At 40.9% G+C, this 16726-nt stretch overlaps 2 protein-coding genes across 5 annotated transcripts in view; one reads left to right on the forward strand and one right to left on the reverse strand.

Moving 5' to 3' along the window:
• Nucleotides 1–1148, reverse strand: part of bcorl1 (BCL6 corepressor-like 1) — a 34849-nt gene extending 33701 nt beyond the window's left edge. Inside the window, exon 1 of the mRNA XM_086301879.1 lies at nt 998–1148. The gene's annotated coding sequence lies outside the window, so the exon portion shown is untranslated. The remainder of the gene's footprint in view (nt 1–997) is intronic.
• On the forward strand, nt 1111–16721 carry cstf2 (cleavage stimulation factor, 3' pre-RNA, subunit 2). 4 transcript variants are annotated; one of them, XM_086301970.1, is made up of 14 exons: nt 1111–1304; nt 1553–1631; nt 1747–1916; nt 2005–2141; nt 3025–3144; nt 3276–3392; nt 5978–6095; nt 8285–8344; nt 14050–14149; nt 14684–14880; nt 14964–15088; nt 15707–15790; nt 16180–16332; nt 16447–16721. In XM_086301970.1, exons 1-13 carry the CDS (start codon nt 1151–1153, stop codon nt 16303–16305), a joined length of 1587 nt encoding a protein of 528 aa, XP_086158096.1. In that variant the 5' UTR covers nt 1111–1150; the 3' UTR covers nt 16306–16332; nt 16447–16721. The 4 variants fall into 4 exon arrangements, with proteins under 4 accessions (XP_086158096.1, XP_086158105.1, XP_086158088.1 ...); XM_086301979.1 differs by having other exon boundaries at nt 16180–16322; XM_086301962.1 differs by having other exon boundaries at nt 1113–1304; nt 16180–16721.
• Nucleotides 16722–16726: the final 5 nt, after the last annotated feature.

Here is a 16726-nt window from a genome sequence, read left to right on the forward strand (position 1 = left end):
CAGCCTTTGTGTTCTTTTTGGTCATTAATGGTCTTTCCTATTGTTGAATCATGAACACCGACCTTAACTGAGGCAAGTGATGCCTGCAATTCTTTACATGTTTTTCTGGGTTCTTTTGTGATCTCTGGGATGAGTCAACAATGTGCTCTTGGAGTAAATTTGGTAGGTTGCTCTGGTTAAGGTTCACCACTGTTCCAAGTTGTCTCCATTTGTGGGTAATGGCTGTCACTGTAGTTTGCTGGATCCTGAATCCCTAGAAACTAGTTTGCAACATCTTTGTAATAGATGCCAATGACTTTGTTTCCCTTCAGTTCTTGAGTTTCTTTAGATTGTGGCATGATGTGTTGCTTTTTGAGATCCTTTAGCTTCTTTCGCTTTATCAGACAGCTTCTATATAAGTGACTTCTTCATTCAACAGGTCTGGGAGTAATAAGGACTGTGTGTGAACTAGTGTAATTGAACTCAGGTTTAAAAAAAAATTGTGGCTATTTACAGTTCATTCATGATTTCACAGGAAGTGCAGTACCTTTTTCACACAGAGGCAGGTAGGTTTGGGTAGTTTACCCCTCCCCCCAACAACAATGGCTTGTCTCCCACGCTGGGAGTTTTGTTTTTCTCTGGGTTGTTGCACTTATTACTATTTTAATTATACTTTTTAATTAATGAAATAACAGGATAAAAATAATATTCAACAGTTTAAAGTATCTAAGGCTGCTTTTGCATTCTCTTACTGTAACCCATTAATTAATAATAACAATTAATAATGGCAACAGGTGTGTGATTATCCAGGTGCACCAGAAATTATACGTTACGACAGTTTTACTACATAAAATAAAATGGAAATAAAACAAAATAAAATAGTTGAACAAATAATAATTAATAATCGCTGACAATAAAGCCTCGCTATTCAGTTAGCCAGGTGTTGCCAGTTTACTATCAACAGTCCTATAATAACCCTCAACCGTTATAAAGTAAGCAGTTTTTAAGAATCACTCACCAAACCTCCTTCTTCTTTGCCTACAAACAAGTGCTAATACTTATAAATAAAAACCTTTTTCAATACGTTAGGAATGGTTGCGCTGCTGGGATTTTAATTTGGCCTTTCCCCCACCCACCGCCCTGCCCCCCCTTTTTTCTTTCTTTTTTTTTTATGAACGGATGTTGTCTCCTTCTAGTTTCCGGTGTAACATTAAATTCTGTCCCCAAAATGGCGAACGTATCTGTTGCCAACGCCGCTGCTGCGGCCGCAGCTGCAGCCGCGAATAGAGACCCAGCCGTTGACCGGTCACTACGATCGGTGTTCGGTAAGTTTGTTGCTTTTAGGTCGCTGTGTTTGGGTAAGTTTATCCTCTGGGTGCTCAGGAAGAATGTAAGGAAGCGGGTTGTGAATCAAAACTTGCTAACATGGATGTCAGGCTAGTGTTGCTGTTAGCTGAACACCGTGCGAGGGAAAGTTAAAAAGAAATAGCAAGCAAAGGAGCCTCGAATTACAAATCCTTCTTCTGTTTATTGTCATACTAACACTAAATATTGTGTGTATTAATTGTTTTAGTGGGAAATATTCCGTATGAAGCCACAGAAGAACAGCTGAAAGACATCTTCTCTGAAGTCGGACTTGTTGTCAGTTTCAGGTGAGTGAAGGAACGCGCTAGACCTGGTCCTCTCTGAACTAAGATGTTTTATAGGGTTTTAATAAGTCCTTTTAGACAGTCTTAAATGTGGATTGTTCCCTTTTCTTGTACTCAGGTTAGTGTATGACAGGGAGACAGGAAAGCCAAAGGGATATGGTTTCTGTGAATACCAAGACCAGGAGACTGCCCTCAGTGCCATGCGAAACTTGAATGGGAGAGAGTTTAGTGGTCGGGCTCTCCGTGTTGACAACGCAGCCAGTGAGAAGAACAAGGAAGAGCTGAAAAGTAAGTTTTTAATTTCCTCTCGAGTTTGTTTAGGTAAGCTTCTGGTCATAATCTGTTTCAATACCCAAGCTATTTTTGTCTTGCACAGGTTTGGGAACAGGAGCCCCCATTATTGAGTCTCCTTATGGAGACAGCATCCAGCCAGAGGAGGCCCCAGAGTCCATCAGCAGAGCAGTAGCCAGTCTGCCACCTGAGCAGATGTTTGAACTCATGAAACAAATGAAGGTAGGGTGTGTCCCCCCCCCCCCATATACACTTATAACCATCTCCAGAGAGGAGATTGAGGTTTCTTTACTGTACTCTCGGTGAGAGGTGAACTTATCAATAGTAGAATCATCTGCCAAATGGGTAGTCTGTGGTGCATTTAAGAATTAATTTGATGACTTTATGTTCAGCTCTATGTAAAACGTTATGGTCTCCTGTACACAGCCAAATTTAATAAAACCTCTCGCGTTTGAGCGTTTAATAAATGCATGAAACAACAGTGAGTCTTTTAAAGTAAAAAATTTGTTTTCCCAAATGACATCATCTAAAACTGTATGTATGAGGCTCCTTACTCTTTTTTTTTTTCTTTTTTTTTAATTGTCAGTAGTAAGGATGGTGACAAATGTTTCACACAGTCTGAATCACCTCCAGCTTAACTGTATGCAGATGCTCCACCTTCCCTTTCATTAACAGAGGCTGTGCTGTGCAGCCTGCCACTCTCAGCTCTGCCAGTGAAGCCTCGTCTTTGTACAGCTGGTAGTCTGCTTCATTAAGCCCAAAGAAACGCCACACTGCAGACGTCTTTTGCTTTACTCAGAAAGTCATTTGTTTCACCAAAAGCTTGTGTCAGTAGGAACGCTCCAGATGCTGATTGGAGTCAGTGGCTCCAGATTTAATAGTAGTGGTATTTCTGCAGATTGTGGTCTAATGCCTGTTTGTTAGGGAGTTATGTCTGAGTCATGAGTGGGTAGTAAAAAGTGGTGGTGGGATTAAAAACTAGAGTGTTTTTTCTTTGTTTGTTTGTTTTTTAAGTCTTTTAGGATGTAGTCAGAGATTTTTCTAGTAGTTTCTAAAATCAGATCCCTTTGGTTTCAAAAAAATGTTTTTCTCTCTCTCCCTCCAGCTGTGTGTGCAGAACAGTCCTCAGGAGGCACGGAACATGCTGCTGCAGAACCCTCAGCTGGCCTACGCTCTGTTGCAGGCCCAAGTGGTCATGCGGATTGTTGATCCTGAGATAGCCTTGGTGAGAATGAAGAGATGAGTCACAGTCAGAAGACAGTTGTTCTCGACTCAGTAAATGTTTATTCTGTCCTGCATTTTAAAGCCAAAGCAAGCAGTATTTTTTTTTTTATGTTCCCCTCACTCCTTGTATAGAAAATGCTCCATCGTCAAACAACAGTCCAGCCTCTGATTCCCAGTGGACAGGGCGGAGGAGCACCGACAGTCACTTCTCCACCTACACAGCCGACCATGCCCGTGTCTCAACCTGTGGTAAGCAGAACATATCTTTTGTCATATTACTGTGTATTCTCTTCAACAAAATGTTCCCATTGTGTGTCCTGAAAAATGTGCACGCATGCAAGGGTTGCTGGGATGGCTGTAGCCCAGGAGGTAGAGCAGGTCATCTACTAATCAAAAGGTTAGAAGTTCAGTCTGGCTTCTCCAGTCTCCAGCCTGCATGGCTAGTATCCTCTGGCAAGATACTGAGCCACAAGTTGGTCTCTGATGCATTCATTGATGTATGAATGTGTGAATGTTAGATAGAAAGCAATTAGGTGTTGAAAAAGTGCTTGTATGAATGGGCAAATAAGGCATGTTGTATAAAGTGCTTTGCCTAGAAAAGCATTGTATATGAACCAGTTAATTTACCATGGAGTGAATAAATACTGGTGAAAGGATCACAAAGTCTGGCCCACCAAAAGTCCTGGTCTGGCTTCAGGAAGTGTTAAAATGTGCGGGGTGAAAAGTTTAAAATATTTCTAGATCTCAACAAGTAGTTTGCTTGAGGTGTTTAAGTCTGTCCCAGCTGAGAGTGGGTGATAGGCCGGGTACATCCCGGACACGCACCAAGTCTATCACCGGGCTAACACAGAAAGACCATAATTCACGCTCACACTAACACCTACAGCCAGTTTAGAATCATCAGTTAACCTACGATACAATTCATTTTGCTTATGAAGTTTCCAAACTGAGGAACGTAGTCCGTGGTGATCCGAATTCTCAAAATGATAAGGAACGGCTTCAGTGCTTCTTTTATTACCCCCTTTAGTAGATCATACGCTGAAGCAACCTTTATGAAAGGAAAGTAGATAAATTTTATCTCATAAGTCATAGCGAAGGACCATCTGAGCGTTCCTGAAAAACGATCAACATAACTGATAAAGTAGGCCTGATCATGCAAATGTTATTTGTAAGTGCATTTTCCATTTCCATAACCTGATGATATGTTTTTAATTTTTCTGTTAAACCCACTGGTTGTCTGTGAATAGGAGTTGGTTTGCATGAGAAGTGCAGATTTATATGTTCTCTAAATCCTGATCATTAATTGATCTCAGTGCATTTGTTGTTTTGCCAGCTTTTAGGATTATCATCAATGAATTTTCTCTTAGAGCCACCTTGGATAAGTGCTGGATACAGGGAATTTCATAGAAATCCTAAACAAGGAGGAGGGGATGAGTTGGATCAGTCTCCAGTAGGAAAAATAAGAAAATAAGATGCTTTTCATTTTATAGGCTTTAAAGTTCCAGCACCTGTAATGATATGATGTTTTTTCCCAGTGGTTCTTGTTCAACAATATAAGAACACTCTGGGGTGAAGTAAAATGTGCATTTTTAATACATCTTTTGGACATTGTAGTTTCAACACTGCACCATCACATTGTTAAAGAGCCTAATGTATGTGCATTTGGATTCTCTGAGCACCACGCTTCTCTATTTCTAAGTCCTTATAACTTCCCCTTCACACCTCGTAGCGTTTTCACCGAGGTTAGAGAAAGGTGATTAGGAAAAGGACACAGGAGGTTATATGAGGGGATGTGGGAGGAAACAAGAGAAACCGTGCAGGGAGAACACAGAAACTCCACACAGAAAGGCCCCAGATGACTTGAAGGTTTGAACCAAGAATCTTATTGTTGTGAGGCAACCGTGGCAACGTCTGCACCACCATGTGGCATGGCAGTTTGTGGGTTAGTCCATTAATACATTTTAGAACAAGAATTTTCTGCTTTGGTTTAAAAAGAAAGTCACATCCACACAAGCGCTGTATTGAAAAAAACAAAACAAAACCAGTGTCCATTACTGTCAAGCAGCAGACGGCGATATAACCATTAACCGTGTAGAAATGTTGGCCAATCAGATGCCTTGGGGCAACAATAACACAGGGTAGATTATGATACCAAAAAGGAGATAAAGGCACACACCTTTGACGGTGCAAGAGAAGATTTTTGGTTTCCTTGTTTACGCAGAAACTGAGATTTGTTTGAGATTTGTTAATTTTTCAGTGACCTAAAATGGCTCTGTGTGGGGAAACGCCCAAAGCGCATAGAAAAAGCTACGTTTTTATAAAATACCTGTGTCGGTGTGGTCAGGGTGGAATTATAGAAAGGTACATGTAAAGTTGTTGTTCCTTTGTAGATCCACTGTGAGCTGTAAATTTTAATAGCAGCAGTCTAACTCTGAAAACACCAATATCAATAAATGTGACTATACGTTGTGCTGTAGGAGAGGAGGTCCGGCCCATTTGTTGTCAAACAGTGTGAACATGGCCCATTAACTAAAATGAGTTTGACACCCCTGCTGTAAGCAGTGCCTGATGGCAATGCTACTGCTTGTAGATTGGCTGTTTTGCTACAAGGTTTGTCCAGAGCTGGCAGGAGTTCCAGCTCCATGCTTGAATTCATTCGTCTGATCTCAAACGACTTTGAAATGGAGCAAACATGCAGACAGAAATGTAACATAAATGTCACTTAACATGTTTTTGTCCTCATTGCACCATATGTTCTCTTCTTTATAGATACAGTTTCAGGAGATATTATTTCCATTCATTTCTTAATCATTTTTATTTTGTTATGTCCTCAGCCTGGAATGCATGTCAATGGAGCGCCCCAGATGATGCAGCCCCCTAACATGGGAGTTGTCCCTGGACCCATGCCTGTACCAGGACCTGGGCCTGGACCGGGACCAGTTGGACCTCCAGGTAATCATCAGACCACATGCACGCTTGAAATGGCAAAAGTTGTGAAATTGGTTGTGGTAGTGTGACTCTGGCCACTTGTAGTATAAAGTTACACAAACAAACCATAAATACAGGGCAGGTATCTATCTCTAAGACATTAACTTTATAAAATCATTAAACATTCGATAATCTAGAATTGTTACAAATGTTCCAAGCATGTAAATGAATAAGCTGCATGAAGGCATGTCTTAAATTTGAAAACCTGTCATATTTTATTAGCTGTTTTCTTTGGCGTATAAAACAATCACCAATAATGCTAATGTTTGTCGGTAGACAGCAGTAATTGAAAAGCAGTTTTTCAGTGCAGTGTTTCCAATTAGACAAAAGTGGATTCAAAAAGTATTTACCCCCTTTCTGTTTTTGCATACATTTTAATTTAAAGTGGATACAATTAGCATTATTTCTAGATTGGTCTTTGTAAAACGGTAATCTCAAAAGCTGAGATCTGTCGTTTATATTAGTTATCGCATGATTACTGTGGCAGTCATACTGTAGCCGGTAATTACTATTACCACACATCCACATGTGAATACGTAGAATGTGAAGAATTTTGGTACCCAAAGCTTTCTGGTGTCCAGTTGTTATTAGAGGGTTTTTGTTCAGTCACCACTCCATGTGGTGAGTAGATTGGTTCAGGATTCAGAGGAGCACTCTGTGTGCCTCATGATGATTTAGCCTTATATTTGCTTTTTAAAATTCATCTCCATTCATAATCTGACACAGCCAGCACATGTAATGGGAAGTCGTGGCCTGGATATCTGTTATCTCGAGATCAGCTGGCTAATCCGGAAGCCTGAAACATTGACCCCAGACATTAGCTGATGGGTTCCCAGATTCTGTGCGTCTTATTTGCTTTAATTATTCTTGAGGTGTGTCTTTTTCTGTGTTTTTTAAAGTGGTTCGTTTTCATGTGTTTTGGCCTTCGTCCACATGCAAACACAGTTTTTGGTCTGAAAGTGACCTTTGGGAAATGCCTTCCTTTGTTTCATTGATGCGCAGAGTTTTTGGCACATGATGTCAGAGACTGTGGTCTTACTTTTTTTATTTACATTAATTAAAAAAAGGACATTTACGTTTATTTACACATGAAGTGTCCAACAGGTTCTCACTGGCCAAAGTTTGTGGCCCACAAACTCTGGGGCAGGGACCGCTGGTGGGGCTTAGAGCCACCACAGATAGAGCATGCACGACCAAGGGCAAAATATAAACTGGAGTTAACTTTAGGTTGAGTTTGTTGATTGTGAAATGCTGGCCATGTTTTTTTTTTTGTTAATAGCAATTCACCAAATTCAAAAATATCTACAAAATCTAAAATTTGTGAAACTGCACAGTGAGGACTTTTTTCCCACCTTCTGAAGTGGGGCAGCCAAAACTGTGTTGTGTTTACATGCTTTTGACAGCACCCAAACACATTTACATGTGGCCTGCGTCTAGAACTTGATTTGAAGTCCATCTATAGCATGGATTAGAAAGGCACACCTGTTTTTACTGGATCCTGAAATCCAAACTGTTTGCTAGGATGAGGGGAAAAAAAGATAAGACATGAGGTCGATTTAACTCTCTATAGACCACTGTGATAAAATTGTTCCAAGGCATTGATTGAAAACAGGGGTTTCTTCTGTGTAACACAACAAGAAGAGCCTCATTATTTGAGGTGACCACGAACCCAACAATCAGTTTGCATTTCCGCCCAGAGAGTTCAGGTTTTGTCTCATCAGACCAGAAAATCTTTTCCTTCATGCTGATGGAGTCCTTTTAAATGCAGTTCCATGCAACTCTAGTGGAAGATTAAATCTACATGACAATTTCTTGCAAAAAAGGAAGGGGATCCGAATACTTACAGAATCCACTTGCGTCCAAACTTTGCACGTGTCATGGCTCATTTGGATCAGCAGGTGTCACCACAGTCATATAAATAGTGGAGGTTTATCCACAACGATATACGCCATGTGTCCTCGTTATCGTCTTCTCTTTTTGTGTTTTATCTTAAATCTTGGATGTATGCCATCTTGATGATTTTGTAAAAGTTCCCTCTTCTTCACCCTTCTGTACCTTTATTTGTGCATGAGATGATTTCACGAGCGTGCTAAAATGGTGCTTTGCCCTCTTGAGTCTTGTCTCCTGTTCTTCTCACTTTAATGCTGGCTCAGGAAACCTTCAGCATTCTCCCACAGGATCGTCTGGTCAAGCTGCTATCGAGCGGCCTCAAGGTATCACTGTACCTCCTCGGTTCTCCAGTCAGGTCGCAGCCCTGCTAAGCAGTGACACTTTTCAAATATACAGCATATATTTTTGACAGCATTTCCGCTGTAAATAAAAATGACTCATCACACATGCAGCCTTTAGAGAAGTTCATAAGTCTGTGTATATAATTATTACAATCTCAGAGCACTACCACAGCTACACAGGAATATACCAGGTCATGAGTACAATCAATGTTTAGTTTTTTGTTGTTGTAAAGATATGCACAGTTGGGCTGATCAGCTCCAGATAGCAGCTGGGGCCAGTTTGTGCAGATGGTGCAGGTGTTCAGCCTTCAGCCTACTTGTCAGCCTGCACGGGGGAGCTTGATGGATATCATGACAAGGAGTACTGATGCGATTTCATGGAGCGTTTATGTGATACAAAAGGAAGTTTAGACCGCCTCATAGTGACCTGCAGGTGCATCTGACGTCCCAGTTTATTGTTCCTACAACCATGTAATTAATGTTGTTCCAGGATCGTCATCACAGCCGCTTCAAAGTGTAAAATGCAACATTGTACGTGTAAAGAGGAGACTGGGGCGGATCAGTGGATCCATCTCACTTGGGATACCTGGGTTTATGTGCTGTTTGAATTTTTTATGAGTTATTATATTTATTTATTTATTTAATCTCTCTCTCTGTTGTAGTTTGGTTACTTTTAGGCACCAGAACAGTGCTGAAAGTTTCAGTAAAAGTTGTTTGGGTTACATTTTCACTAACTATAAAAATCTGCAGAAACCCCTGAAGACAAATGTGTTAACAAATCCTAGTTGACAGCTTTGTGACACACCCCGCCCACATTATGTGAATTGTTTTTTTTATTCTTTTTGTCTGCTTCCTGGAAGCCTAACTTAAACTAATGACGTCACGGCAGTGTAATGGGGAATTTATATTTGTAGTCCTCGAGCAACATTAATCATGATGTTGTAGGAACAACAGTAACACGGGAATATCAGATAGCGGTACAAGTTCAGGTGTAATTGCAAGGCAGGTCATCTGAGTTTGGATCTAAACACTGGTCAGACAGGGTACACGGCCAGGTAATGGCTACAGAGTAAGACCTTGAATCCTAAAGGGTGTTATCTGATTTCCACAGAACTGCAGCTTCTTCTGTACTTCTTGTCCTCGACATGTTTTTAGCTAGTTTTATATGTCTCCTTCGTTTTTCTGCTTCTCTGTTCGAAATTTAACAGAATACAAATGAAGTTAAAACCTTTCAGTCACTACTTTATTTGGGCGATTACAGAGTGATCAGCAGATTCTGCTGTTTGAGATTTGGCAAAGTTGGAAGGAGACTTGAGCTCCCGTTGATCCAGACTGATGGATGTCGACCAGAGGAGATCTCCTGCTCGACACTTGCGCGATCTTAGTTTTTGAGGGGGTGGCTGTACATTTTTCTTTTCTTCCCAAAAGGCCCGCTTATTCTAATTTTCTCTATTTATGTTACATTTTTAGCCGTGGCGCTGTTGCTATGGCAGTGTGGGTAAATTTGGGTCAGCGAGCCAGTGGCGTGGTGTTTCTCATCCATACACCTGTGTGCTTGCAGATATCTGACAAAAATGATTTGATTTTAATTATCAAACGAGATCTGTTTCTAAAATTGTAATAAATGATATTCACTGACTGCTGACTTTTACAGAGCTACCACTCGTTTCTGTAGAGTTGAGCCTGAAGGGTAACGAGCTCAGATGTGAGATGTTTATTATTGATAGAGACGGTTTATGGATGTTGCTAAAGATGAAAGTGGTGAAATATCTCATACAGTGAGAGCTCTCTGTGTTAGCAGCATTCATTATTTGAAAAGGCATGTGTCATTTGCACTAATGGAAAGAGACTACTTGGCCTTCTTTTTACTCCAGGATCAGCTTAGTCACTTGATAATGACATGAAATTGCTGGCTTTGCTTTCAAGCTGGACGGTACGGTATAACAATGAAGCTGCTTTGCTACTCTCTTGATTGGCTTTTGTTTGTGTTTGTCAGCATCACTTATCGCTTATGAAGTGAGGCTGAAGCCAGTTCAGTTTAAAAAAACAAACCAAAAATCCACATTTTTAACAGGCTGTGCTGTAGTTTTTAGCTTTTACTGCACTGGAGAGTGACTAGAGTGATGTCACCATTTGTATCCCAACGATACAAAGAGACACGCTTCCATGCAGTCCTCCAAGAATCCTCACTGCATGTCTCTGGAACCAGATGATGTAAGCAACTGGCGAATATTGATTGGCTGACAAGTGGGCGTAATAGAGAAGGGAACAATAGTGAAGTTGATCTAGAATGGGAGAATGACGAAATTTAAAAAACTTCAGATCCAGGAAATAAAGCATGATAAGCACAGGCGATGGTTGATTTGGACACTCTTCATTGGTTTTAACTACCTGTTTTACTTCAGCTCCTTGAATGTTGGTCAGTCAGATGTAGCGCAGAGCTCAGTTCAAACATACAAGTACCCTCAGACCGGTTGTAGCACATACTTTGTACACTGCCTCCATCTGAGAACAGAGCTCACTGCAGGCAAAGGGGCAGCACCTGGAGTGGAGCAGACGGCATACACGCCACCTTTGCAAGACCGTAAATTCTGCTTGAGACGATTCGAGCCCCAGCTGGGGCCTTTCTGTGTTGCATGTCCTCTCTGTGCCTCTGGGTGCTCCAGGCACGGTCCAAAAGCATGCATCGGCTGTAGAAGTGAAGTAGATAAAGAGCTTTACATGTATAGAATAAAGTGTTTTATTAACATATAGTTATGCATGATTCATAGTCTGCTGTACTTGGTCAGTTAGACTAGAAAATTTATAAATACAATTAAACTGGATTACATTACAAGCGCACCCTTGTGTGCGCACCTCCCCCTTCACACATCAAGCACGGTTTAGTCGAAATATGAGAACTGCTCATTCAAACCAGCGCAGACACGGCGTTGCTCTTACTCGGGTGCCCAGCAATAATCTTGACATGTTTGAAGGTGAATATATGACCAGTTGCTGTTGTTCTATATAATATAAACACATTACATACGTGTATACAGAGCTTCACAGTTAACAATGCTGTATGTGAGGAACTAGTTGGCAGAGGTGGGACCAAGTCATTGTTTTGCAAGTCTCAAGTAAGTCTCAAGTCTTTATCCTCAAGTCTCAAGTCAAGTCTCAAGTAATGTCAGGCAAGTCAGAGTCGAGTCTCAAGTCACTGGTGTAAAAGTCCGAGTCAAGTCACAAGTCTGAAACTTTGAATTTCAAGTCCTTTCGAGTCTTTAAAAAAAAAAAAAAAAAAACGAAAAAATAATGTTGCAGTTATATGCTAAATGTAAATATTAGACCATGTAATTTTAAAATCTGTGTTTTTCTCAACACATGACAAAATAGTGAACTTAGAAAATATACACAAATTGTGAAATTGCACCTCTTTAAAATGCAGCTCAATTAAACCTAGCTCCAAGAATAATTTTCACCGACAGTTCTGAGATAAGCTGCATGTTATTCTTGGATGCGGTTGTAGGACCAGCTTTAAAATCGCATGACAAAAATATCATACATATTAAAAAAAACTGTATCACCAACGTAGCCTGGACAACATTTGCTAGTTAGATGAAGTCAGCTATCTCATCTTAGCATATTTATATGCATATTTATAATCATACGGTTCTTGGAGTGAGTGCACACACTCATGAAGTTTAGTAACTTCAGGTCACTGCAACAAGCCCAGGTAGTTTACCGACGGATGGGTACAGGACCTTGAAATGCACCGTGTAGAACGAAAGACCATCGTACGTATCATAAGTTTACCAGTCTCACAAATTGTCATCATAAATACACATTCCTTAACCGTTTATTAATAGGACCTTTGAGCTCAACGGTAATTAATTAGTAGTGGAAATAATTTCTGGTTCATTACAGAAATGTAGCAGTGACAATAATATTGTATGCTGTAATCGTACTGGGCAATTAGTGATACAAAAAACCTGTTTTATCCTGTGAATAAAAGTATGTGTTTTTGGTCAATGTACCATAATAACAGAGGCGAAACGCAATATTGTGTCAGGACAATTCACTATTTATGCACAATAAATAAAGGAGCATAGCGCGACAATTTCTGTTCAGCGCCAGACTTGCTTGTAACCTATATCACCAATTATGTTAAGAAAAATGACGTATTAACTACTAAAAAACACTGACCTTCGTGTAAATGCTTGGAGCAGACTTACCTGTGAGCTGGAGTGTTCTGGGACGTTATATTTGATCTTTGAATGGCTGCAATCCAGGCCATCCGTCGCCTGTTTGTTACTTCGGAAACATGGCTTGAACAATTTCTCTTCAACGACGTAATCCGATAACAACCGATCTCTTTACCCGTCGGCTTCCCGTGGCTGTCATGCGACCGGCTATTGCAGTTAATAATACAACAGCTTCTTGACATTTTTGTGTTTCTTTTTATCGCTGTATAACTGATTTTAATTGAAAGCCTGCGTGCGCTAGTACCGCTTGCCACGGGTTCCCAGAATCCTTTGCGGTTCTACCCGTGAATGACGTCACATTTTCAATCTCTATATAATATGCATGTTAAATTTTATATTTGGGGTAAAATATCAAGTCTTTTCAAGTAAACCGGTTCAAGTCCAATTCAAGTCCCAAGTCATTGGTGTAAAAGTCCAAGTCAAGTCACAAGTCTTAGAACATTTTTTCAAGTCAAGTCTAAAGTCATAAAATTAATGACTCGAGTCTGACTCGAGTCCAAGTCATGTGACTCGAGTCCACACCTCTGCTAGTTGGCACTGCTTGACATCTGGAATACCATCTGCTTAGCTGTCATGACACTCTTCTACAAGTGCCACTGAGAGGACTGTAAACAATGAAGTTGGTGCTGCTCTGCTGCACAAACACAGTAGCGTTACACTGACAAGGAGCCCAGATGATCTTTATCTTATCAGTTTCTTCTAAATTCGTTTTCCTTAGAGTAAATCAGAAGACGTTAACTTTCCCAGATCAACAGAAAAAGATCTATTCATTTGTGATGAATATATTTCTGCTTAAGTGCAGTAAATTAGCCTAATTTGCACTGAGCTAACTGATGGCATCATTATAGGTTGTTGCCTTAATGCTGTAACGCCGTATAAATGGAATATGAGACATCCATTGTTCTTGATCTTTTCTATGCATGCCTCTGTTCGCCATGCTTTCATGGCCAAATAATGTCAGACTTAGAAGACACAAGTAGGCGAACACTCTCAAATCAGCTTTGTGTATACGTGTGGGAGCAGAGTTTTTCTTCTTCTTGTTTTGTGTTTATATAAATTTGCTTTCAAATCTTTAGATCTGCATATTAATGCTGATGAGACCACAATGCTCTACCCTTCCTCCTCTTTGTGTGTGTGTGTGTGTGTGTCCCTGATGTATCTGTGTGTTGTGACCTTGTTCTGTGGCAGTTTGCTGTGGCCTTTGTGCAGTTTGAGCTAACTGTGTAGGTTTTTTTCTTCTGAGCAAACACTCATCTTTTTAGGAGTGTGCGTGGTTCTTCTTAACTGGAATTTCAGCTTTGAAAGTCATTCGATATGATGACACATCTCCATTTCTTTTCACTAATTAACTGGCAGATGTTTCGTGTATCATCTGTATTGTGTGTGTGTGTGTGTGTGTGTGTGTGTGTGTGTGTTGTGGTTAAATTTATGAATTCTTCCTCTAAGGACCAGGTGGTATCCCCCCAAGAGGCCTGCTGGGAGATGGTCCCAATGACCCCAGAGGAGGAACTCTGCTGTCTGTCACTGGAGAGGTCATAGACCCCAAGTAAGACATCCCATTTTACCTTAACGATACATTTGGGTGTGACTTTTAGGAGTGTCTGTTCCAGTCATTGATGTTGCAAGACTAAAGTCTTTATTTTGTCCTGGCTGATTTGGGGGAAATGTAATGTTAAAGAAAGGTAAACAACAACTGAAACGCAAGTCTGGTCTCTGGCTGCACAAAACAGCAGGACATGGAAGATGGATGTGTCAGCTTGTCAACAGAGATGCTCACTGTGTCTGCTGCCGTCTGCTTTAATAATTCCCCAGGTGGAAAAATAGAAATTAAAAGATGTATATTTTGTTGGTTTCTTTTTCACGATTCACTAACAAATGCATCTAATTTCCTGTGACTGGTTTTCTGATGATAAAGCCCTACTCTACTCTACTACTGACCAGAAATACTACTATATAGTAAAATCTTTGCTTAATATAGTTTGAGTTTTAATGCTAGACTATATCAAAGACCACTTTATGGTCTAAAAACTATGACTTGGTTTTAAAAATGTTTAACTTCTCTTATTTTGTGTGCGTTTAGCCGGGGTTACATGGGACCTCCACCCCCCCACCAAGTTCCGCCTGTACACATGCCACAGTTGGGAGTTGCACCCCCTCCAGATATGAGGCCTCCAATGGACATGAGAGGCCCACCCATGGGTGAACCACGGAACATGATGGTTGACCCCAGGGCGGCCCCCATGATGGAGCCACGGGGACCCCCTATGGAAGCCAGAGGTACCTGCCCCTATGAGGCGTCATAGTTTGCGAAAGTCTCGTACTTTGAGGGTAAATTCATCTAATTATGTGTCCTTACACAGGCCGTGATCCAAGGGCAATGGATGCTCGTGTTCCAGTTACGGGTCAGAGGGTTCCCATAGCACCAGGAATGCAAGGCCCTGTCCCTCATGCAATGGGTCCGAATGCTCCGCCACCTGCAAGACCGGTACGTTTGCATCTCTGCATGTCTGTGTCAGCTGTGTGTTTTGGTTTAACTGGAATTGGCCAGGATAGGCATGGTTAGAAGTCAGAGGGTTAGCTCAGGTTTTTGGAGCGTTTTGGAGACAAACTTAAAGAGACAGGGCTGAGATGTCAAATGGAGGGAGAGTGGACAGGATTTCTAGAAAAAGATGAATTCCTCAGGAGGTTCATGGATGTAGTGACAGAGGAGGATGCTAAAGCCTGGGTGAGATGGATATTGAAGATCTGCTGTTGCGATCCTTAAAGGGAACTACCGAAAGAAGACCACTCGTGTGTGTGTGTGTGTGTGTGTGTGTGTGTGTGTGTGTGTGTGTGTGTGTGTGTGTGTGTGTGTGTGTGTGTCTTGATATTGTTATGACATCAGTTGTACGATTTGCGTTACTTCATTCTTATTTTAATTTTTTTCCATGTTTTCATCTATACTTCAGGGCATTCAGGGAGTCAGAATGCTCTAAATTGTTTCATAGGCAGCTTTTACAAAAGCACGAAAATCTGCAAAATACAAGAGAAATCTGTGCTGTCTGGATAATCATTGATGGGTGAAGAACTGTGATCTTACAGTAACACTGTATTTGATCTGCAGGGTGCTGGTATTTCTGGGGTTCCTCCATCAGGAGGAGGCTTCAGTCCAGGTCAGAATCAGGTTTCCACACAGGATCAAGAGAAGGTGAGTGTCACTCTTTGTCACTGCTGCATTTTTATCAGTCAGGATGATGAGTCGGTTAAAAATATCTCGGTATAATTACTTCTGAAGTATTTTATACCAACCGAGTTGCAGGTACATGCAGGTAACATGTAAAATGACCTGTTTTTATTATCAGCTTGCTGAAAGCCTCCTTTCTGCATTCCTGATCATTGATTGCCTTACCTGAGAACAGTAACTATTGTTATTCTGGAACAATAGCTGGCAAAGTATAAACGCTTTTGGCAAAGCTGTATGATTTCTGTGTTATCGAACACTATCATTAGACTGTTGTTCTAGACTGTTCTGTTCAGCTTGTTGGCCAGAAAAACACGTTTAACATCCTCAGCAACATTTTCATTTTCCTCTTTCAGGCTGCCCTCATCATGCAGGTCTTGCAGTTGACTCCAGAACAGATCGCAATGTTGCCGCCGGAGCAGCGGCAGAGCATCCTTATCCTCAAAGAGCAGATTCAGAAGACGGCGAGTGGGGCCCCTTGATGGTCTGACTGATTAAAGTACTGAAAAGTCAGAGCTTCTTTCTTTCCAGTCGCAAATAAAACCTTAGCGCTAGAGTCAAAGGTTTTTGAAATGTTGTGACATCCTCCTTTTTTTCCCCCCCCCCCCATTTCATCATGTCAGAATTTCCTGTCTGCCCCACTCGGACCAGGCTGCAAAGTGTGAACAGATCTGAAGATATCCCATCTTAGTCTGGAATATTGTACCTGTTCTTTTTGTTTTAAATCATAATGTTTGTTTTGTGTAACATTGATTCACGTGGAGGCAAGAAAAAGTCACTTTCTATGGTGAATGTTGAACTTGAATAAAAGCTCGAGCAAGAATGTCACGTTTTTCCCCTAGAAAAGCCAACTGTTGTTATGTTGTAGCTGTTTTGTGAATAAAACAACAAAAACACACCAAT

The sequence above is a fragment of the Aulonocara sp. 'chitande type north' Nkhata Bay genome, linkage group LG2, assembly GCF_057382095.1.
Source record: "Aulonocara sp. 'chitande type north' Nkhata Bay isolate Kocher_YH1m ecotype deep benthic linkage group LG2, A_spYH_male_GT1.1, whole genome shotgun sequence".
Taxonomy (NCBI): domain Eukaryota; kingdom Metazoa; phylum Chordata; class Actinopteri; order Cichliformes; family Cichlidae; genus Aulonocara; species Aulonocara sp. 'chitande type north' Nkhata Bay.